General features: G+C 46.1%; 1 protein-coding gene across 1 annotated transcript in view; it reads left to right on the top strand.

The window, feature by feature from the left end:
* Positions 1-19,832, top strand: part of LOC111149040 (family with sequence similarity 193 member A) — a 164,443-nt gene that overhangs the window by 114,617 nt on the left and 29,994 nt on the right. Inside the window, 6 exon segments of the mRNA XM_022505934.1 lie at positions 814-891; positions 2,328-2,440; positions 2,571-2,813; positions 5,482-5,635; positions 5,752-5,931; positions 11,637-11,888. Coding sequence (XP_022361642.1) covers positions 814-891; positions 2,328-2,440; positions 2,571-2,813; positions 5,482-5,635; positions 5,752-5,931; positions 11,637-11,888 — 1,020 coding nt within the window.

The raw sequence follows: 19,832 nt of genomic DNA, 5'->3' as shown, positions 1-19,832 counted from the left end.
TTTTTGGAGGGTTTATTGGTAGTATTTTCTTGCCTGTGGGATTAAATATTGTCCCCCCCTCTTTTTTTTTTTTTTTTGTTCTAATAATTTAGAAGATACATATCTCATATTTCTCTTGTTAGGAATTATTCTTAAGTTTTCAGTAATTACAAGAACACATGTAGATAAACATCAAGACTTAATTGTTTCATAGCCTCTCCCACCTCAGTAAAACTATACCTTGAACCCATCCTTAATTCCCTATTCCTCTCAAAGTGGTTTCTTTTTTAATTGTGGTAAAATACACATAACAGAAAACATACCATTTAACCATTGCTCAGAGTCCAGTTCAGTGGCAGCAAGTCCGTTCCCACGGTAGCATGCCCGCCCTCCCCCCTTCCTGACTCCTCCTTGTCCTCTAGTCCCTGGCTCCCCATATACCTGCTGTCTCTGTGCCTCTGACTCTGCTAGGGGCCCCGTGGACATGAAGTCATGCACAGTCTGCAGCTCAGGCTGCTTAGGGCTCTTCACGCGCACTCCCTCACACGTCTTCACGCTTTATCTCGGGCACAGGCCAGTATAGGCTGAATGCTCACTTACCGCAAGAACAGCTTCAGCTCTGGGACCTTCAGTTCTTTTTTAAGTGTGAGCTTCTCCATGTTTCCCATGCGAACAGAACCCGTGAAGGAGGTGGGGCGCTGGGGCCACAAGTCTGTTGTGCCTTCCTCATCTGCAGGGGGAGTGACTTGGGCACCGTTTCTGAGGTCTCCCCTTGCAGAAGCCTGGCTGGCTCTTGCTGGCACTAAGGTTTTGTTGTTTGCATCTCCTTCCTAGATGACAATGAAAACCAAACAGCGCATCCTGACAGAGGACTGGGAGCTTTTCAAACAGAGGCGATTCATTGAGGAGCAGGTGAGGCTTGGAGGGGTGGGGGGGCTGTGCGCCTGCGCAGGGAATAATACCATTCCAAGGCCACACTGTGGGTCTGCTCCTAACTAGTCTCCCTTATCCATTTCCTTCTCTTCTGTATTTCTCAAGGAAAATCCCATTTATCGAGTGACCACACTAGCCCACAGCCACCCAAGTCCCTGGTGTCTGGTCTTGGAGGCAGCTTGTGCTGTTAAGTCACAGAGCTGGAAGCCAGCCTGCTCCCCTCAGGCCCGATTCACAGGCCTCCCCACATGGGCCTGGGCTGAGCTTTCAGTGTAGCTGCTGACAACACAGCTCGCTCCCTCCTTCCCTACAGACTTCCCTACCCCTCTGCACCTCCCTGTGGCTGGCTGGGAGTCTTGCCCCGATGGCCTCAGGGCACTCGACTTTGGAAACTTGACTCCCTTGATTCTTCTTCACAAGCTGGCATCTTTGTCTCCCCCTTCCTCAGGCATTGGTGTCCCTTCCCCCATTTTGGTGTCCTTGCCCCTGTGGTCTCCACCCACACTGGGCTCGCTCACCGGCTCCCATCCCCCAACCCTTCCTGTGTGGCGTCTAGCCTATCAGATGGCCCTTCTAGCACCACCCATCCCGTTGCCAGAGCTGGTCTGTAGGTTTCTTCTCTGCAATCCCGATGCTTGTCTTGTCGACTGGTAGGTAGCTCCTGGATCTGCACCCTTCACGTGCCAGTCCTTGTTCCTGCAGTGGGTGTTCTCCCCAGCTGGCCATCCTCCCACCTGCCTGCTTCTGTCATGTGTCACAAATGCCTTTTAACTCGTGGGCCATCTAATGCTGCAGCTCTTCGTGTGCGGGCCTGTGTGCCTCCAGGCTATTCTGTTGGGTACACCCCCCCCCCCCCCCCCGCAATCCTCTGTCCCATCCCCCAAGACTCCCTCCTGCTCAGCCCAGGGTCAGCCAGGCCTTCCAGAGGTGTTTCAGTGATGCCTGGCTCGGTGCTCTGCTCCTGACGTGGATGCCCTCTTTGCCTCTGACAACATTCCCAACAGTGCTTCCTCTGGGCCCTATGTGGGCCCGGCGCCCTGCTGCTTTTCTGCCAGGGCACCTCCCACATCATGGTTTCCTCTTCCAGGGTCTAAGCCCCTGGGGGGCTGCGGTTTAGCTCTGCGCTCCTGGTCCCTAGTGAGAACCGAGCACACAGCTGATTCCAGGTAAAGGCTGGGTGTCTGCTGGTGAGGCACCAGCCAGGGCTTCCTGCTCCCTGGCCTTTGTGAGGCTCAGGCCGTTGGCTGCCATGCATTTCAGGTCTGCCCCTTCCCGGCCCTGTCCCACTCTAGGAAACTGTGGTCACTGGCTTCTGAATGAGCATGGCACCCAGTACCATGATTACAGAGAAGCTGGACCACCTGACTGGGAGCATGTCTTGCAAAGTTAACTTCTCATTTGATGGTTTCCTCTAGCTAACCAACAAGAAGGCAGTCACTGGCGAGAACAACTTCACGGATGCCATGAGGCACATGCTGTCGTCCCGGCTCAGCATGCCCGACTGCCCCAACTGTAACTACAGGAGAAGGTGAGCCTGCGAAATTGTGTGGGCGTGGCGGGCCTGCGGGAGCCACAGCCTTGGCCCGGGCGCCGAGCCCGACAGAGCTCTGTCTGAGCTCTCTCGGATCTCTGGGTAACTGTCCTTCGTTCCCACTCAGATGTGCTTGTGATGACTGCAGCCTCTCACACATCCTCACTTGTGGTGTTATGGACCCCCCCGTCACTGGCGACATCCACAGTCACCAGCTGCCCCTCCAAGTGGATTCTGCTCCTGACTATCTCTCTGAGATGCGTCCACCTAGCGTGTCCTCAGCAAGCTCAGGGTCAGGCTCCAGCTCTCCCATTACAATTCAGCAACATCCCAGACTCATCCTCACAGACAGTGGCTCTGCACCAACTTTGTAAGTTGTGACTTTGTAATAAGATTTCAGAAATTTACGTAACCCAATGATGAGACATATGGACAGTAATGTCTACAGAAGTATGGATATCATTATAGTGCTTTTCAAGAAAAAGGATCCTTCATTTTTTAAGCAACTTTTAAAATACGAAATCAGTAAACCCAAACTTTGACACTATTTCATTACATGAAAAGAAAATACGGTAAATTTATAAATGCCAGTAAAGAAAAAACCATGTTGGTATGCAGGGAAGTGTCTCTTCAGTTCTGGCTTCATGTTTCCCATTTTGTTTGAGGGTGATCAGCCCGAAGTTCATTCCGCCTCATTGTCCGTTCAGCATTCATGCTTATTCCATGTCTTGCTAAAAACTCAGAAGATCACTTTAGCAAGCAATTGAAAGGTTCTGTTTTCCGTGTTCCCACATTATCTAGAAGTACATTTTGTATGAGCGAGGGGGCTGTGCGGTCGTCGCCAGTTCACACTGTAGGTGAGTGGCCTCACGTTTTTTCAGAGTTGTGACCCTGTCATTTGTTGAGGCTTTCCTTTCAAACTTCTGGACAGGTTGCACATGGATGTGTGTCTTTATTTTGTTTAGGTAAACTTAGGTTTGCATTTTGTTTATCATAGAGCGTGCGGGTGTCAGGAGCCCCGTGGAGGCGATGGCCGCCAGCGTGGTTCCCCATGGGAGGGATTGTGGCCCTGACCTCAGGCTACTCAGCGTCTCTCAGATTGCTCACCACCTCCATCTGGATTTCTCCTGACGACTCTGAGGCTTTCCTTCAGAGTCTTGCAGTCCTCAGTATGGATCTGGTCTCAAAACAAAATAATTCTGAAGGGATTGGCCTGAATGCCATGACTCTTTGAGTTCGAGCTGCTTTCTAGACCTGAATACCCTGTGCTCTCTCTGGGGCCTGTGAGGGAGGGTCGAGGGTTTCCCAGCTAGCTGTTTGGCAACCTCTAACTAAAAACAGACTGAAATTAAACACATATGGTGTTTAAATAAATGTAAAAAAAAATTTATGTTGGAAAAGCCCATCCCTGCTACTTTGTCACACTGATGTCAGGTGTGGGCTTCTGCGCTGTGTTGCGCAGTGGAGGAAGTGCGCTGGGGTACCTTTGTCTGTGGGCCAGGACTGCCTGCGGCTGTGCTGGACCTCTGGTCCTTCAGCAGCTAGGATTAATGTCTTCTAAACATGAACTGTGATGACTTGAAAGCCTCCGTTGTTGCCTTTGGTTTGTGTCATCTCTTTCTTGGTGTCAGCACTAAGTCGGTTGGAGAGAATCGTGTGCCTGGAGTCTCTGTGCCGCAGGGCTGTTTGGTTCTCGGGGGCCCTAGGGGAGCTGTAGCCTGCCTTCATTACACTGAGCAAATGACTCAATCACCTCATGTCATCTGTGACTCGTGGTAGTGGTGGTGATGTTTCGGGAGTGGGTATGAGTGTTGGCCAAGGCCACACATTCCATCACCTCAGGTGCCGCGGGCCTCAGGAGACCTGAGCAGCCTTCACCTGGTGGGTACTGTGGGTACTAACCGTGGTGAACTTCAGGTTACGGCATATTGTGTTCCCTCTTTTTCCAAAAATGGGAAGGACATCTAAGTTGAGCAATTCTGGACACTCTACTAAATCCGAAAGATCACCAGTTTGTAGGATTTTTCCTTCTGGAAGTTATTGTATGGAGAGCTAAAGACGGACTGAGAGGCATGTTTATGGTCACGGTGGGCTGACCACGAATGGTCCATGCCCTGCACAGTCTGCCCTGATGTGGAGACTGTGTGCCTGCCCTTGTCACACCAGAAAAGCCTATGTTTGAAGTGTCCTTCATTAGCTACAGCCTTGAAATTTGCCTACTAGTTTTTTTTTGTTTTTTTTTTTTGTTTTGTTTTTTTTTAAGTAAATCTTCCATTTGCCCATTGTTTAGATGTCTTGTTAAAGCTGATATTTAGGGACGCCTGGGTGGCTCAGTTGGTTAAGCGGCTGCCTTCGGCTCGGGTCATGATCCCAGAGTCCTGGGATCGAGTCCCACATCAGGCTCCTTGCTCAGCAGGGAGCCTGCTTCTCCCTCTGCCTCTGCCTGCCTCTCTGTCTGCCTGTGCTCTCTCACTCTCTCTCCCTCTGTCTCTGACAAATAAATAAATAAAATCTTTAAAAAAAAAAAAAAGCTGATATTTAATTCAGATCATGAGTGACTTGTCGAGAGCAGGCCTTTGTAGTAAAAAACTTTTAGTATTTTGTCACCTAAGTGCCTTTAAAGTTTTGTTCAACTGGCTACGTCTGAAACTTTGGTGGTTCTTTGTACTCCCTTTAATTTTAATAAAAAATTAATTGTGTCTGCTTGGAAATGGCAGCGAACAGTTGTACACTGAGGCACTTCAAGCCCAGTGGAAATGCAGTAATAATTAATCCGATTAAATTTTGGCAGTTTCCCAGATATTTTTCTTATTTTGGTGTTTTGTTTTCCATTCTTCTGTGTAGCACAGATGGTAATCTTTCAGGCATTTTTCCCCCGGTGTTCAGGTTATCAGGAGATGTTACCAAGTGTGCGTGGTGCTCAGTGTAATATTCCCGCAAACCAGAACAGCCTGTAAAGGCAGCATCGGGCTCCATGGGCGGTGTACTCCCTGTCCCCTGGTGAGCAGCCTCATGGTGACCGTCTCTGCCTGTCTCAGTTGTAGTGACGATGAAGACGTTGCACCGTTGTCAGCTAAATTTGCTGATATTTATCCACTGAGTAACTACGATGATACCGAGGTGGTGGCCAGTATGAATGGAATCCACAGCGAGCTGAACGGTGGCGGGGAAAACATGGCCCTGAAAGATGAGGTATGGACACCACTTCTTCACAGTGACAAGAGATGGCATCAGGTGGTGATCTGGTGTCTTGTTTGTTTTAGTTCTTCCACTTTGAAAAGTATAAATTACCAAGTTTGTTTTTGAAGTCCCCTCAGGTAAGCAGTACCAGCAGCAGCTCTTCAGAGGCCGACGACGAGGAGGCAGATGGCGAGAGCAGTGGGGAGCCGCCGGGAGCCCCAGAGCAAGATGGAGCTCTAGGCAGTGGGAGTCCCAGGAATGAGGAGAGGAAAGCGGACAGTCCACCCCCGTCTTACCCTACTCAGCAGGTATGATTTCATTTTCCCAAACTTTATGTTTCGCTGAGGGTGTCTGTGTTTGTGTATATTTTCTCTAAACATGAGCATCATTGAATGCAAAATTGTGTTATCTTGAATAGCTTCTAAAGATTAGAACTGGAGAGGATTGAGGCCCACTGATAAAATACACAAACATGGTCCCTCACCCTGTTTTCATCTTGTTCCTCTTGCTTTAATCCACTCGACGGTCTCAATTTTGCAGCATCCGAGTCGCTCCAGACAGTTAGCTGTCATAGAGGGGCTTTTTTTGTATGTAAAGAAGCAAAGGGAGGGTTTTTTAAATAAATAAAATAATGGAATGTTAAAATTTCAGAAAAAAGTTGATTTTGTAAGGGAGGTTTTTTTCTGATGGAGGTCTGTTTTTCTGTTTCCAAAAGGTGAGTGTACCTCCGGCAATGACTCTTTTCTCTTAGAGACTCCTAATTTTATGAATAGATGCTCACTTAGTTCTTTTTTTTTTTTTTTTTTTTAAGTTTTTATTTATTTGTTTGAGAGAGTGAGAGTACACACTTGAGCAGTGAGTAGGGACAGAGGGAGAGGGACAAGCTGACTTCTCGATGAACAGGGAGCCCAATGCAGGACTCGATCCCAGGGCCCTGGAACCATAACCTGAGTCAAAGGCAGATGCTTAACTACTGGGCCACCCAGGCACCCCGCTCACATAGTTCTTAAATGAAAGGAAGAACAAATGATGGTCGGGTTGCTTGGCTAAATTATTTTCCTTAATAGTCAGTATAGGTCCATAGTTGAAACAAGAAAGGCGGTACAAAAAGGTGTTTCATTAAGAAGTCTGGCCCTGGGGCGCCTGGGTGGCTCAGTGGGTTGAGCCGCTGCCTTCGGCTCAGGTCATGATCCCAGGTCCTGGGTTCAAGCCCCACATCGGGCTTTCTGCTCAGCAGGGAGCCTGCTTCCTCCTCTCTCTCTGCCTGCCTCTCTGCCTACTTGTGATTTCTCTCTGTCAAATAAATAAATAAAATCTTTAAAAAAAAAAAAAAGAAGAAGTCTGGCCCTAGCGTTGTTCACCCTCTGCCCTGCCCAGCACCTGCCCATCCCCAGTTCTAGTCCCAGTAGGTAACCAGTCTTATTATTGTGTCCTTCTAGTGTTTGTTTATGCAAATGCTAATATTTATTCTTTCCTTTTCTGTGACAAGGCTTATACTAATGCACACTCAGCCCCCCTTGCTTTTCCTCTCAACATTATATCCTGACTGATTCTGTGTGGAGCACACTTCCTCGTCCTTGTCTGTTGCCCTCTCTGTGTGCCAGCAGGTGGACATACCAGAATTCTCTTTTTAGTCCCTGCTGGTGGGCACTTGTGTTTGCTTCCCTTTGTTTTCCCTTTATGCTATTCGGTGAGCGACCTTATACATCTGACCTTCCTACATCAGGTCTGTTCCTAGGAGTGGTCACCAGTGGTGGCTTCTCTGGGTCTAGAGTGTGATGGTCTCCCCTGCTCCCTAGGAGAGGATGATGTCGTAGTCTTGGGGTTTGGCCAGTCTGGTGAGAAATGGCAGCCCCTTGAGATTTCGGTCTTCCTTGCATTTCCCATTCCATCTTATTGTTGAGATGTCAGACTTCTTTTTATGCTATTATATGTCCTTTATTAGTATGTGATTTGCAGAGATTTTCTCTGGGTCTGTGGCATGTATATTAGTTGTGTTTTTGTGGTGTTGGTTTTTTTAAAGATTTTATTTATTTACCTATTTGAGAGAGAAAAAGTACACATGTGCATGCACACAGTGGGTGTCAGAAGGAGAAGGAGAGAGAATCCCAAGCTAACTCCTTGCTTAGCACACAGAATCACCTGAGGGGCTTGATCTCTCAACCCAAAGATCCCGACCTGAGCCGGGTGCAATGCTTAACCGACTGTGCCACCTGGGCGCCCCTGTCTGTTAGGTTTTATGGTATTTTTTGAAAAGCAGAAGTTTTTAATTTTGGTGAATTCCAATTCCTCGATTTTTCCTTTTACAAATCATGCTTTTGATGTCATATCCAAGAAAACTCTGTTTTGTTCTGCAAGATTTCTAACTTGAGCTCTCATTTAAGGTGTGGTTCATTTGACTCAGTTTTCCTCACAGTATGAGGCAAGGGGCTACGTTCAGCTTTTTGCTACGTCTACATCCAGTTGCCCAGCAGCATTTGTTGACAGAGCCTGTCTTTTCCTGCTGAGTTGCATTAGCCGTTTGTTGAACATTGAGGGGCTCTAAATACATGCGTTTGCTGTCTGCACTCTGCGTTCTCTGCTCCTTGGACCTCTGGGTCCTTTCCCGCGGTGTGTGTGACCTGCTTCGTAGTAAGTTTGGACAGCAGGTAGGGTCTGCCCCCCAGGTTGGTGGGCCTTATTGAAACTTATGTAGGCTGTTCAGAGTCCTTCATGTTTCCGTGTAAGTGTTAGAATCAGCTTATTCTACAAAAAAACTGCCTGAATTTTGATAGAGAGTGTATTGACTTCTTGAATACTTGATAGAATTCACAGCAGACTCCTCTGGGCCTGCTCTTTTCTTTGTGAGGTGATGTAGATCACTTGGAGGAAAATCCAGTCTTAATGGCATTGCATCTGTCAGCCTAGGAATGTGCTGTTCTCTTTCCATTTACTTAAATCATCTTTAATTTCTTCCAGCAGTTAAAAAAATTTCTAGTCAGTGGGTCTTGAATGTATTTCTTAAATTCATTCTTAAGTATTAGATGTTTTTGATTTTGTGAAAGTGATATTTTCTTATTTCAATTTTCAATTTATTGGTAATATATAGAAATACAGTTGATTTTCAGATATTTGTCTTATATTCTGCAGCTTTAATTCGTTTATTCTTTGGTCTCTCTCTCCCTCTCTCTCTCTCTCTCTCTTTTGGTTAGATTCCTTTGGATTTTCTATATGCAAGGTCATGTTGTTTGTGAATAAAGACAATTTTACTTTTTCCTTCTCAGTCTGGAAACACAGCGTCTTCCTCTTGCTTACTGAGCTGGCCAGAATGTCCAGCACAGCGCGGCAGAGAAGCGGTACAAGCACACAACTCTGCCTTGCTCCCGGTCCCGGGGAGAGTCGCCCAGTCTGTGACTAGGATGATCCCAGCTGCGCATCTGTCGAGGACAACCTTACCAGGTTGAGGAAATAAATCCTGTCCGCTCCTCATTTCCTAAGAGTTTTATTGTGAACATATATTGGGTTCTCCAGATGCTCTTTCTGGATCTATTGAAATGTTCTTGTGGTTTCATCCTTCATTCTTTTACTGTGGTGTGTTGCATCAAGTGATTCTTGAATTTTTTTTTTTTTTTTTTCTTTTTTAAGTAGACCATGTCCAATGTGGAGCCCCACATGGGGCTTGAACTCAAAACCCTGAGATCAAGAGTTGGATGCTTAACCGACTGAACCACCCAGGCACCCCTGATTTTTGAATGTTAAACCAACCTTGTGTTCCTGGAATAAATCCCATTTGGTCATGGTGTATAAACTTTTTTTCTTTTGGTATGTTGCTGGATTAGTTGCTAATCTTTTGTTAGGATTTTTGTCTCAGTCTGGCTTTGATATCAGGGTAATATTGGCCTCCTAGAATGAGTTGGGAAGTGTTTATTCTGCCTATATTTTCTGAAGAAATTTGTCTAAAGTTGAGATTTCTTAAATAGTTGATAGAATTTACCAGTGAAATCCCATGGGCCTGGTCTTGTGGGAAGATTTAGAATGACTAATTCAAATTTTCTTTACTTGTTATAGGTTTAGTCAGATTTTCTATTTCTTCTTAATTTAAAATTTTTATGTCTTTCTAGGAATTCGTCCATTTCACCTGCACTGTCTCCTTTGATGGCATCAGGTGGTTTATTATATTCCTTTATGATTCTTTTAGTTCTCAGGATATGGAGTGATGTTAATTCATTAGTTGGGTAATTTTGTCTGCTTTTTTTTAAACCTTCAGTCTGGCTAAAGAATTACCAATTTCTGTAAAAAAAAAATTGGGAGTTTTATTAATTTTATGTTTTTCTCTTTATTTCATTGATTTCTGTTCTAATCTCCATTATTTCTTTCCATTGACTTTGGGTTTAGTTTGTTTTTCCCTGTCTAGCTTGTTGACTCTTAAGTTTAGGTTATGGATTCCGAATATATGGACTTCCGAATATAGTGAGACCTGTTTTATAGCCCGACATCTAGTCTGTCCTACATAATGTTCTATGTATACTTGAAAATAATTTGTGTTCTGCTCTCGTTAGATGGGGTGTCCTATGAATAAAAGTTTGGTCAAATTGATAGCGTTATTCCAATTCTCTGAATCTTTCCTGATTATCTGCATGGTTCTAAAAATTCCTGAGAGACATACTGACGTATTCGTATCACTGCCAGAGTGTCTATTCCCTTTTCAGATGAGCCAAATTCATGCATTTGGGACAGTGTTGTTGGCAGTGTATGTGTGTGATTGTTGATACATGTCGACTCTTTAGTCATTATGAGATGCTTCTCCGCTAGCTTCTCTCATCTGAGAGAGCATTTCATCCCACCAGCAGAGTCGCTCCGGCAGCCGGAGGGTTACTGTATGCATGGTATCTATTTTTTCATCCTTTGAATTTCAGCTTCTTTGTATGTTTGAGTTTAAGATTTGTGTTTGAATCCTTTAGTTGGGTTTTGTATTTGTACTTTGTCCATCAATCTCTGCCTTTTGTCTGGAGGGCATTGATGTCAGTCATGATGGCTGTGCCACGTGCAGCTGCCACTTTGTTTCCATAGGTTTCGTGTTTTTTGTTCCTCTGTTCCCCCTTTACTCCCTTTTTTGTATTAAAATTTTTAGTGTACTGTTTAAATCTGCTGTTGATTCTTTGGTTTTTTTAAGGGCTGTTGGGAATGGGAAGAGCCCCAGGCAAAAAGGCCAGGCTCCTGCTGCTCTTTTTTTTTTTTTTTTTTTTTAAGATTTTATTTATTTATTTGACGAACAGAGACCACAAGGAGGCAGATAGCCAGGCAGAGAGAGAGGAGGAAGCAGGCTTCCTGTTGAGCAGAGAGCCCGATGTGGGGCTCGATCCCAGGACCCTGAGATCATGATCTGAGCCGAAGGCAGAGGCTTTAACCCACTGAGCCACCCAGGCGCCCCCAGGCTCCTGCTGCTCTTACGTTCTAGCAGATTGGCATGAATAAATGCTTCTGGATTTGCTGTTTCCCTTTGGTTGATTTTCAGATCCTTAAATGATTGCTTTGACAATCGCATTCAGTTTTACCCTTGTTTTGAGGGAGAGGAGCTACCGACTGCTTCATGTCACCCTCACTGAGTCCCATCTCTGGTGCCTCGTCTGGCACCATCTCGGTGGAACCACTCCTGAGCCGAGGGAGCCCCGCCCACGCCAGTGCTCTGTCCTCCTGGGCTCCAGTTCTTCTCTCCCTCTCCCCTAGGCCACCCTTGCCGGTTCCCTGTCCCTGCACAGACAGGCCCAGGCGCAGATGGGTGTGACTGCTACCTGAGCTGACACCCGGCCAGGGCATGAGGTGTTCGTCTCTTCTCTCCACAGGTCCCCTTCATCCCAGGCTCTTGGGGTCCCTTCTGTACTCTACAAGGAGGGCTTTGGACAACTCGAGGTGTCACGGGAGCCCTGCTCAGCAGAATGTGGCTGACATTAGTTTAATTCACACCAGTCCTTTTTTTTCTTTCCCTTTAGGTTGAACTTTTTACTTTTTTTTTCTTTTTTTTCTTTCCTTTTAGGCTGAACAAGCTGCAAACGCTTGTGAATGTCATGTTTGTAAGCAAGAAGCTTCCGGACTGACGGCATCAGCGATGACCGCAGGAGCCCTTCCCCCAGGCCATCAGTTCCTAAGCCCCGAGAAGCCCACACACCCTGCCCTGCATCTGTACCCCCACATCCATGGACATGTGCCTCTGCACGCCGTCCCGCACCTGCCCCGCCCTCTCATCCACCCCACCTTGTATACGGCGCCCCCCTTCGCACACAGTAAGGTAAGTTAGGGCAAAGAGGGCCGGGAAGCTCACCTGTCACTAAGATTGTACAAGAAGTACATATTTTAACAAACAAAAATCGTAAATTGGCAATGTCTAGGACCAAGTCTGCTCTTGGTAGGAAGGTCCTCAAATGTCTCCTTTTACCATAATCTCTTAGGCTCTCAGAATTTTGAACATTCACAGTTATAAAAAACAATCACAAAAGTTGTGGTATACTCCTTCAGAATTACCTAGAATGTAAAGTTTTCCAAATGATATTGGTGTAACGGGTTGTACTTGGGGGAACTGCATACACGGCTCTGCTCACCCATACGCCAGTTCATTTCTTTGCTTATGGCCTCCTAGGGCCTGGCTCTTTTTTTTTTTTTTTTTTTTTTTTAAGATTTTTATTTATTTATTTGACAGAGGGAGAGAGATCACAAGTAGGCAGAGAGGCAGGCAGAGGGAGAGGGAAGCGGGCTCCTTGCTGAGCAGAGAGCCCGATGTGGGGCTCGATCCCAGGGCCCTAAGATCATGACCTGAGCCAAAGGCAGAGGCTCAGCCCACTAAGCCACCCAGGCGCCCCAAGGGCCTGGCTCTTTGTTGTAATGTTGCACAGATAAGATATAGTGAGTACACCCTGGGTCCTCTGACACTAGCTGGGCTCTTCAATGTCTGAAATTACTAAAGGAGGAATCCTAAGCGTAGTCGAGAGAAGGTCGCAGCGCCGTGCAGGCTGTTGGGAGGCGACTGAAGGCACAAAGGAAAGGGCCTCCCAGACCAGCTGTGCTCAAAGGCTATTCTGAGAAGGAGTGAGCATGTAGAAAAGGTTTGCTCTTTACGTAGTTCTTCTCAGAGAACCCCATGCTTCTATTTTCGTAGCTTAGATTTTACAGTGAAATTTTTAGTTTTCCCCAAACTCTACAGATATATTATTTAAAACAGTGATTCTCAGCTGGGAGAAGGGAGGGGCTGGATGGGATGGAAGGGGCTTTTTTAGGCTACATGAACATTTTCTTTCCCCACGGGGCATCTGCTGTGAAGTAGGGTGTGTGTAGCCTATCAGTGGGCTTTGCTGTTTGTTTGCTGGGAAGGGGCACCTAACCACTGATTTAGAATAGAATAAAGTCAGTCTGTCACATTCTGTTGCAATAAGTACTTAGTAACTGCCACATTGATGCGATGCTTGAATTTTGTTAGATTGAATGTCGCTCAGTTTGGACATTTAATGATGGCTTTATTAGTAGAGTGATTTGAAGGAAGATTTTCCGGTGTGTATGCAAAGCCAGGCTGTCTCCATGGTCTGCCTTGTCTCTAGCCTCTTTCCCTCTGGGTGAGTGTATGGTTGGGAGGCTGTCCATTCTGTTCTTACCTGAATACAGCTGCCCTCTAGCTCCTGGGAGCCACCTCCAGGAGAGAGTAGAGAATGTTCTGTTTAATGTTTTTCTGTTGAAGAATCAGTTCCTAAACATCTTCAAGTAAAGTAGTGAAATTGATTATTCCAAAAGGCTGTTGGGACGTTCAGTTAAAAACTGATTTTTTCCCCCTGACTTAGCTTTTTCTCAGGGCATTATTGGTAGTCCATAAAAGGGTATAAGAGAAGAAAAATATTTTGGGGGAGTATCTGTATATAAAATGTATTTAATACCTTGTGAACTTCAATCCAGTAGATAGTTAGGGAGGATTCATGGGTAGGAAGTGCAGAGGACGCGCTAGTAAGCTTTTATTTCCGTCACTTTGCTACTGATGTCAGGACTATTCACAGATGCTTTTATTTTATTTTATTCACGATTTTATTTATTTGTATTTGCAAAAGCGAGCGAGAGAGACCGCCAGCACGAGCAGTGGGGGAGGAGCAGAGGGAGAAGCAGAACCCCCCTGAGCAGGGAGCCTGATGTGGGACTCAGTCCCAGGACCCCAGGATCATGACCTGAGCCAAAGGCAGACACTTAAGGACTGAGCCACCCAGCGCCCCCCCCCCCCCCTGATGTTTTTAAGATACATTAGCTAGATGCCATGTCTATTTAGAAAAATGAGATGCATTTGGCAAAATACTTCCCTTGAATCTGATATAAAAATGTTTCCCTAGACGAGCTTGCACTGTCACTTGAGTCTTATTTGAGTTAGTTTGACTTAGTTGCATACTGTGAGTCCATGGTGTGTTCACAGCCCCATAGGAGTTGGTAGAAGCCCCTTCTAAAGATGCACACATGTCTTCAGTTACGTCAGAGCAGGCTTATCAGCGTGGGAGGCAGAGATGCAAGCTGAATGGTGGAGGGCAGCTGTGAGTGTGAAGCTCAGCTGCTTCCGTGTTTGTGTTCTTTAGGCCTTCAGGGATTTTTGCTCTGGTGAGGTGGCATTTGTCGCCGTTAGGACTTTATGTTATTGTAGTTGTAATTCTTTTAATTCATACTCTGGCTATTGTGGGCAAATACTTAGCACTTAAAATGCTTGGGATGAGTAGTATAGAAAAAATATATTTTTTTAAGGTTTTATTTATTTGACAGAGAGAGACATGGTGAGATAGGGAACACAAGCAGGGGGAGTGGAAGAGGGAGAAACAGGTTCCCTGCTGAGCAGAGAGCCTGACGCGGGGCTCCATCCCAGGACCCCAGGATCAGACGCCTAACAACTGACCCACCCAGGCGCCCTGAAAAATTTGTTTTTGAACTTAGAGAATAACTTGAGGACCGTTTTTGTTTTCAAATGTCTTTGTACCAGCGATACGTTTAATTTATATGTTGAGATACAAGTTACTTGAAAGTTAAAAAGTAGTTACAGGAGAAAGATCCAGTAGTGAAATTCTAGATAAAAATCAAAACTGTATGGCAAAAAATCTTATTTGCAAATATTTGGGGATTTCCCAGCTATCTTTTTAGTACTGATTTCTGCTTTAATTCCACTGTGGTCTGGGAACAGGCATTGTGTGACTTTTGTTCTTTTGAATGTGCTAAGGAATGTTTTGGGGCCAGAGCTGGTGTGTCTTGGTCAGCACTCCAGGTGAGCTGGAGAGACGTGCATACTCTGCTGTCACTACATGAGGCAGGCTGTCCTCAGACATCACTTACTGCTAAGTCTGAGATGTCCTTCCTGACCTGCTGCTGAATCTGCCTGCTCGGGGCACAGTGCTGTCAGCGTCTCCGGCTTCCACAGCAGACTCTCCCCCTCCTGCAGTCCTGTCTGTTTTTGTCGCACTGAATCTGGCACTGTGTTGTTCGGTGCTTACATATTTAGGGTTGTTACGTGTTCCTGGGGAGTTGACCCTTTTATCATTACGGAATGCCCTTCTTTATCCCCGATAATCTTTCTACTCTGAAGTCTGACTTGTCTGAAGTTAATACAGGTGCTCCGGCTTTTTGTGAGCGCCAGCACCATATTTCTTTCTCCATCTCTTTCCTTTTAACTCACAGGGGTCTTTATGCTCCCAGTAGGTTTCTTGTCGACACCTCTAGGTGGGGTTTGTTTTTTTAATATACTCTGATAATCTGTGTTTTCATCTGTATATTTAGACTAGACACATTTAAAGTAATTTTGGATGTGTTTGGGTTAATAATAACCATCGTTCTGTTTTCTGTTCATTATCAGAGACTTCCTTTTTCTGTCTTCTCTACTTTTAATTAAGCATTTTTGGATTCTGTTTTATCTTCTGTCTTTAGCATATTGGTTATGCTTTAAAAAAAATGTTTTTTAGCAGTTGTATTAGAATATGCATTTTAACTAATCTGAGTCCCCTTCAGGTAACACTGTTCTGCTTCGTGTTAGTGTAGGTACCTTTTCCCAGAGAGTTCCTGATCCCTCCCTCCTGTCACCTGTGACATTGCTGCTGCTGTTCTCACGGATCTGTTCATCGGTGGCCCATTACGTTGTTACTGCTAATACTACACACAGAGTTACCTTTCAGATCAATTGGTAGGCAGGGATAAGTTCATTTCACTGGCATTTACTCCTTCCCCATTGCCCATCCTTTTTTCGTGTAGATCCAGGTTTTTTTTTTTTTTTAGATTATTTATTTATTTATTTATTTGACAGAGAGATAGAGAGCACAAGTAAGCAGAGCAGCAGGCAGAGGGAGAGAGAGAAGCAGGCTCTCTGCTAAGCAGGGAGCCCGATGCGGGGCTCAATCCCAGGACCCTGGAATCATGACCTGAGCCGAAGGCAGCTGCTTAACCAACTGAGCCACCCAGGCGCCCCTAGATCCAGGTTTCTGACAGCTTACATTTTCCCACTGCCTAAAGAAAATATCCTCACCTTTCTTGCAGGGCAGGTCTGCTGGTGATGAGTTCCCTCAGTGTTTAGTGGGTGTGTGTGTCTGAGGTCTTTCCCTTCACCTTTGAAGGGTAATTTCACTGGATGCAGAATTCTGGGTTGGTGGGATTTTTTTCTTTCAACACTATAAAAAAATTTCACTCTGCTCTTCTCTTGCTTGCCTGGTTTCTGACCAGATGTCCTCTGTGATTCTCCTCCTTGTTCTAGAGGCACAGGGCACCCCACCCTACCCCCTTCCACCTCTTCCCCAAGGCTGCTTTCAAGGGTTGCAGTTTTTTGGGTTTTGTTTTTTGTTTTGTCTTTGATTTCTTGCCCCTTTTTTAATGAAATGCCTAAGTGTAGATTTGGGAGTGTTTTTTTTGTTTGTTTGTTTTTTCTATTTGGTGTTCTCTGTGCCTCCTAGATCTGTAGTTTGGTGTCATTAATTTTGGAGTGTTCTTAGCCAGTGTTCCTTCAAATACTTCTTTCTTTCCTCTTTCTTCTTTTGGTATTCCATTTCCTGTTACTATCTTTTGAAATTAGTTGTTTTATCGATTTTGTGTCCGTGGTGGTAGTTTTCTAGTTTTGGTGGGTGTTTTTGTTTTTGTTTGTTTGTTTGCTTGTTTTTAAAGATTTTATTATATTTATTTGACAGACCGAGATCACAAGTAGGCTGAGAGGCAGGCAGAGAGAGAGAGGAGGAAGCAGGCTCCCTGCCAAGCAGAGACCCTGATGCGGGGCTCGATCCCAGTACCCTGAGATCGTGTGACCTGAGCCGAAGGCAGAGGACTAACCCACTGAGCCACCCAGGCGCCCCTGTTTTTGTTTTTTTAATTCTTGTTTCTCTTTGCATTTCAGTTTAAGGAGTTTCTGTTGACCTATCTCAATGCTCACTGATTCTTTCCTTGGCTGTGCCCTATCCACTGATGATCTGTTTATCAAAAGCACTCTTTGGGGCGCCTGGGTGGCTCAGTGGATTAAGCCGCTGCCTTTGGCTCAGGTCATGATCTCGGTGTCCTGGGATCGAGCCCCGCATCGGGCTCTTTGCTCAGCAGGGAGCCTGCTTCTCTCTCTCTCTGCCTGACTCTCTGACTACTTGTGATCTCTCTCTCTGTCAAATAAAAATAAATAAATAAATAAAAAATTAAAAAAAAAGCACTCTTTGTTTCTTTTTCAGTGTTTTTAATCTCTAGTTTTCTTTATTCATTTTTAGAGAGTCCCTCTCACTGCTCACATTACCTATGTGTTTTTGCACATTGTGTGCTAGTTTTTAAAGATTTTATGTATGCACTATAGAGTGAGTGAGCAGAGGAGGGACAGAGGGAGATGGAGAAAGAATCCCAGGCAGCCTTGCTGCTGAGCACGGAGCCCAGTGTGGGGCCCAGTCCCTCAACCTCAGGATCATGACCTGAGCTGAAACCAGGAGTCAACCATCTGAGCTGCCCAGGTGCCCCCATTGTGTGCTTTTTCAGTTGGAGGCCTCATGATCGTCATCATTTTGAATCCATGTCTGATGATGCTGAGCCCTTTTATCTTCATGCCCCTCGTCTGTTGTGATGCTGTCTGCGTGCAGCCAGCCTACCTGCCCTGCTCTGTGTCCCACACCTGTCTTCTCACCCTCACCCCTTGGTCTGTCCAGAGAGCCCTTTTGCATCAGCCTTCCACTTATGTGACTCTGATATGTCTCACCTACTACTTAAGTCTGACTTTTTAATTCCTGCTATGATTCTTACCTGTAAGCTTAATTTATTTTTAATGTATATTAGCAACTTTTTGTGTTCTCTTGTTCCTTGATCACATTTTCTTTCTTTAAGCATTTTACACATAGTTCTCTTTTTGAATGAAATCTTGAGGATCTGAATCCGGGTTTTTTTTGGTTGCTCCTGTGGGTGCATGTCCTTGGATGTACAGTGATTTTTCATGAGGCATGTTTTGTTCAGCTTACCCTGTGAGAACCACAAGGCCCCAGGTGGGGGCTGAGGTACCAGTGTAGTGCTGCCCCACCTGTGACCTCAAGCTCTCCTGCCTCCTGTGGGACCATGAGTCTGCCCCCCATCACTGTGACGATGGTGTGTGCTTTTTCATGGCAGCCCTCCCTTCCCTACACCTCCACCTGGCCGTTTTTCCTCACCATGTACTGATCAGTTCTGTGAAAGATTTCCCTAGCTTTCTCTAGGGTTCAGCACCTTGTTACAAAGGTATAGAGTGTTGTGTTCCCCTTCCTGGACACAGCCCAAGCAGAGGGGGACCGCACAGCCTCAGAGGGAAGAGCCCATGTGAGTTCTTAGGCCATGCTCCCATCCCCACCCTCGTCCCCTCTCATTCACAGGGCACGTTCCCAGCCACTGACCCACATGGCCCAGGAGCAGAGGGCCACAACTGCAGGGCCAGGTTTGGAAACCCAAGTATTCCAGCTCCAAGTCTGTGTTGTTTCCATCTAGAAACTGAGTTCTGAAGCAGTCATCGTGTAGGAAATGTCCTAGTAATGAAGGTAGAGGGATGTCTTGAACACTCCACTGGGAGAATGGGGAGTAGTTGAAAATGGTCACCACATTCTGGCCCTCAGTGAGTTCAGGGTGAGTGGAGCTGCATACTGGCTCCTGTGTGGCTCTGGGCCCTGAGGGAGGGACAGAGGCGCAACCATTGCAGAAGTGATGAAGTCAGATGTGGGGCAGGTCTAAGTTCAGGCTGGAATTGGAGGGGGAAAAACAGGGGTGGGAAACAGGGACAGAGACAGACGGTGGTCGGGGCCCCACTGTGATCTCAGATCTGTATTTTGTTTTGGAGGCAGTCTCAGTTCTTCTGGCTTGAGAAATAGCAAGACCAAAACAAACGTGGTGCTCTTGCCTCTTTACCGTCTCTGGCAATAGTCCTGAAGAACTTTGGAAAAAGCAGAAGAGTCATGTGTCCAGCTTCCTGGTTAGTGGGATGTGCCTGTCGGCCACCCCCCCACACACACACATGCCCTGACTCGGTCCTTCGCCCCCTCAGCTTGCTGTGTTTGGCAACCATGTTCCAGGAATCTGGGAAGGTTTGGTGGTGTGCGGTGGAGCCTGGCTCTCCCAACTCCCGTGTAGACTCCCAAGGTGTTCAGAAGGCATCTATCAGTGTGTTTGTCCGAGCTCTGCGTTAAAGCAGAAATTTTACTTTTCTGTGAATGACTTATGTCTTAAAGCAGAGAACCATTCAAAACTTCTCTTTCTTGAACCGTGTGGATTTGTGCAGAGTAAAATAAATCTATTCTCATTGAATAGTATTGTCCACATGTTGAGAGACTGATTCTGTGCCTAAATCATTTGGGAGGTCTGGCCCACAGGTGGTCTCGTTGACAGAGGCCTGTGTTTATCAAAAGGAAGCCCACGTCTGTTGAGTTGAGGAGCCATCTTGTGGGGAAGTGTTCACATAAACGTGGCTTGTTTGTTACAGACCCCTTCCTCACTTGGTCTCTGCAGCTGGACCTCCTGTTCTGAGTAAACGGGCTTCTGAAGAAGTGGTCGAAGTGAATTTAACTTTCCATTTTCAGTATTAGAGCTTCCTAGCTGTGTTCCCTCATCCATCTGAGCTCAGTCTGTTCTCCCTTTATTGAACATTCAGTGAGTGCCAGGTCCTGTGCTACATGCCAGCAAAACACACACCAGAGGAACTTGGTCCCTCTCCCTAGGGCTCGTGCAGTCTTGTCGTGTCAGCACCTCAGAGCACAGCGCTGTGCCACTGCCA

Source organism: Enhydra lutris, unplaced genomic scaffold (genome assembly GCF_002288905.1).
Source record: "Enhydra lutris kenyoni isolate GAN:26980312 unplaced genomic scaffold, ASM228890v2 scaffoldscaffold21, whole genome shotgun sequence".
NCBI lineage: Eukaryota > Metazoa > Chordata > Mammalia > Carnivora > Mustelidae > Enhydra > Enhydra lutris.
This window is presented reverse-complemented; position numbering and strand designations above follow the sequence as displayed.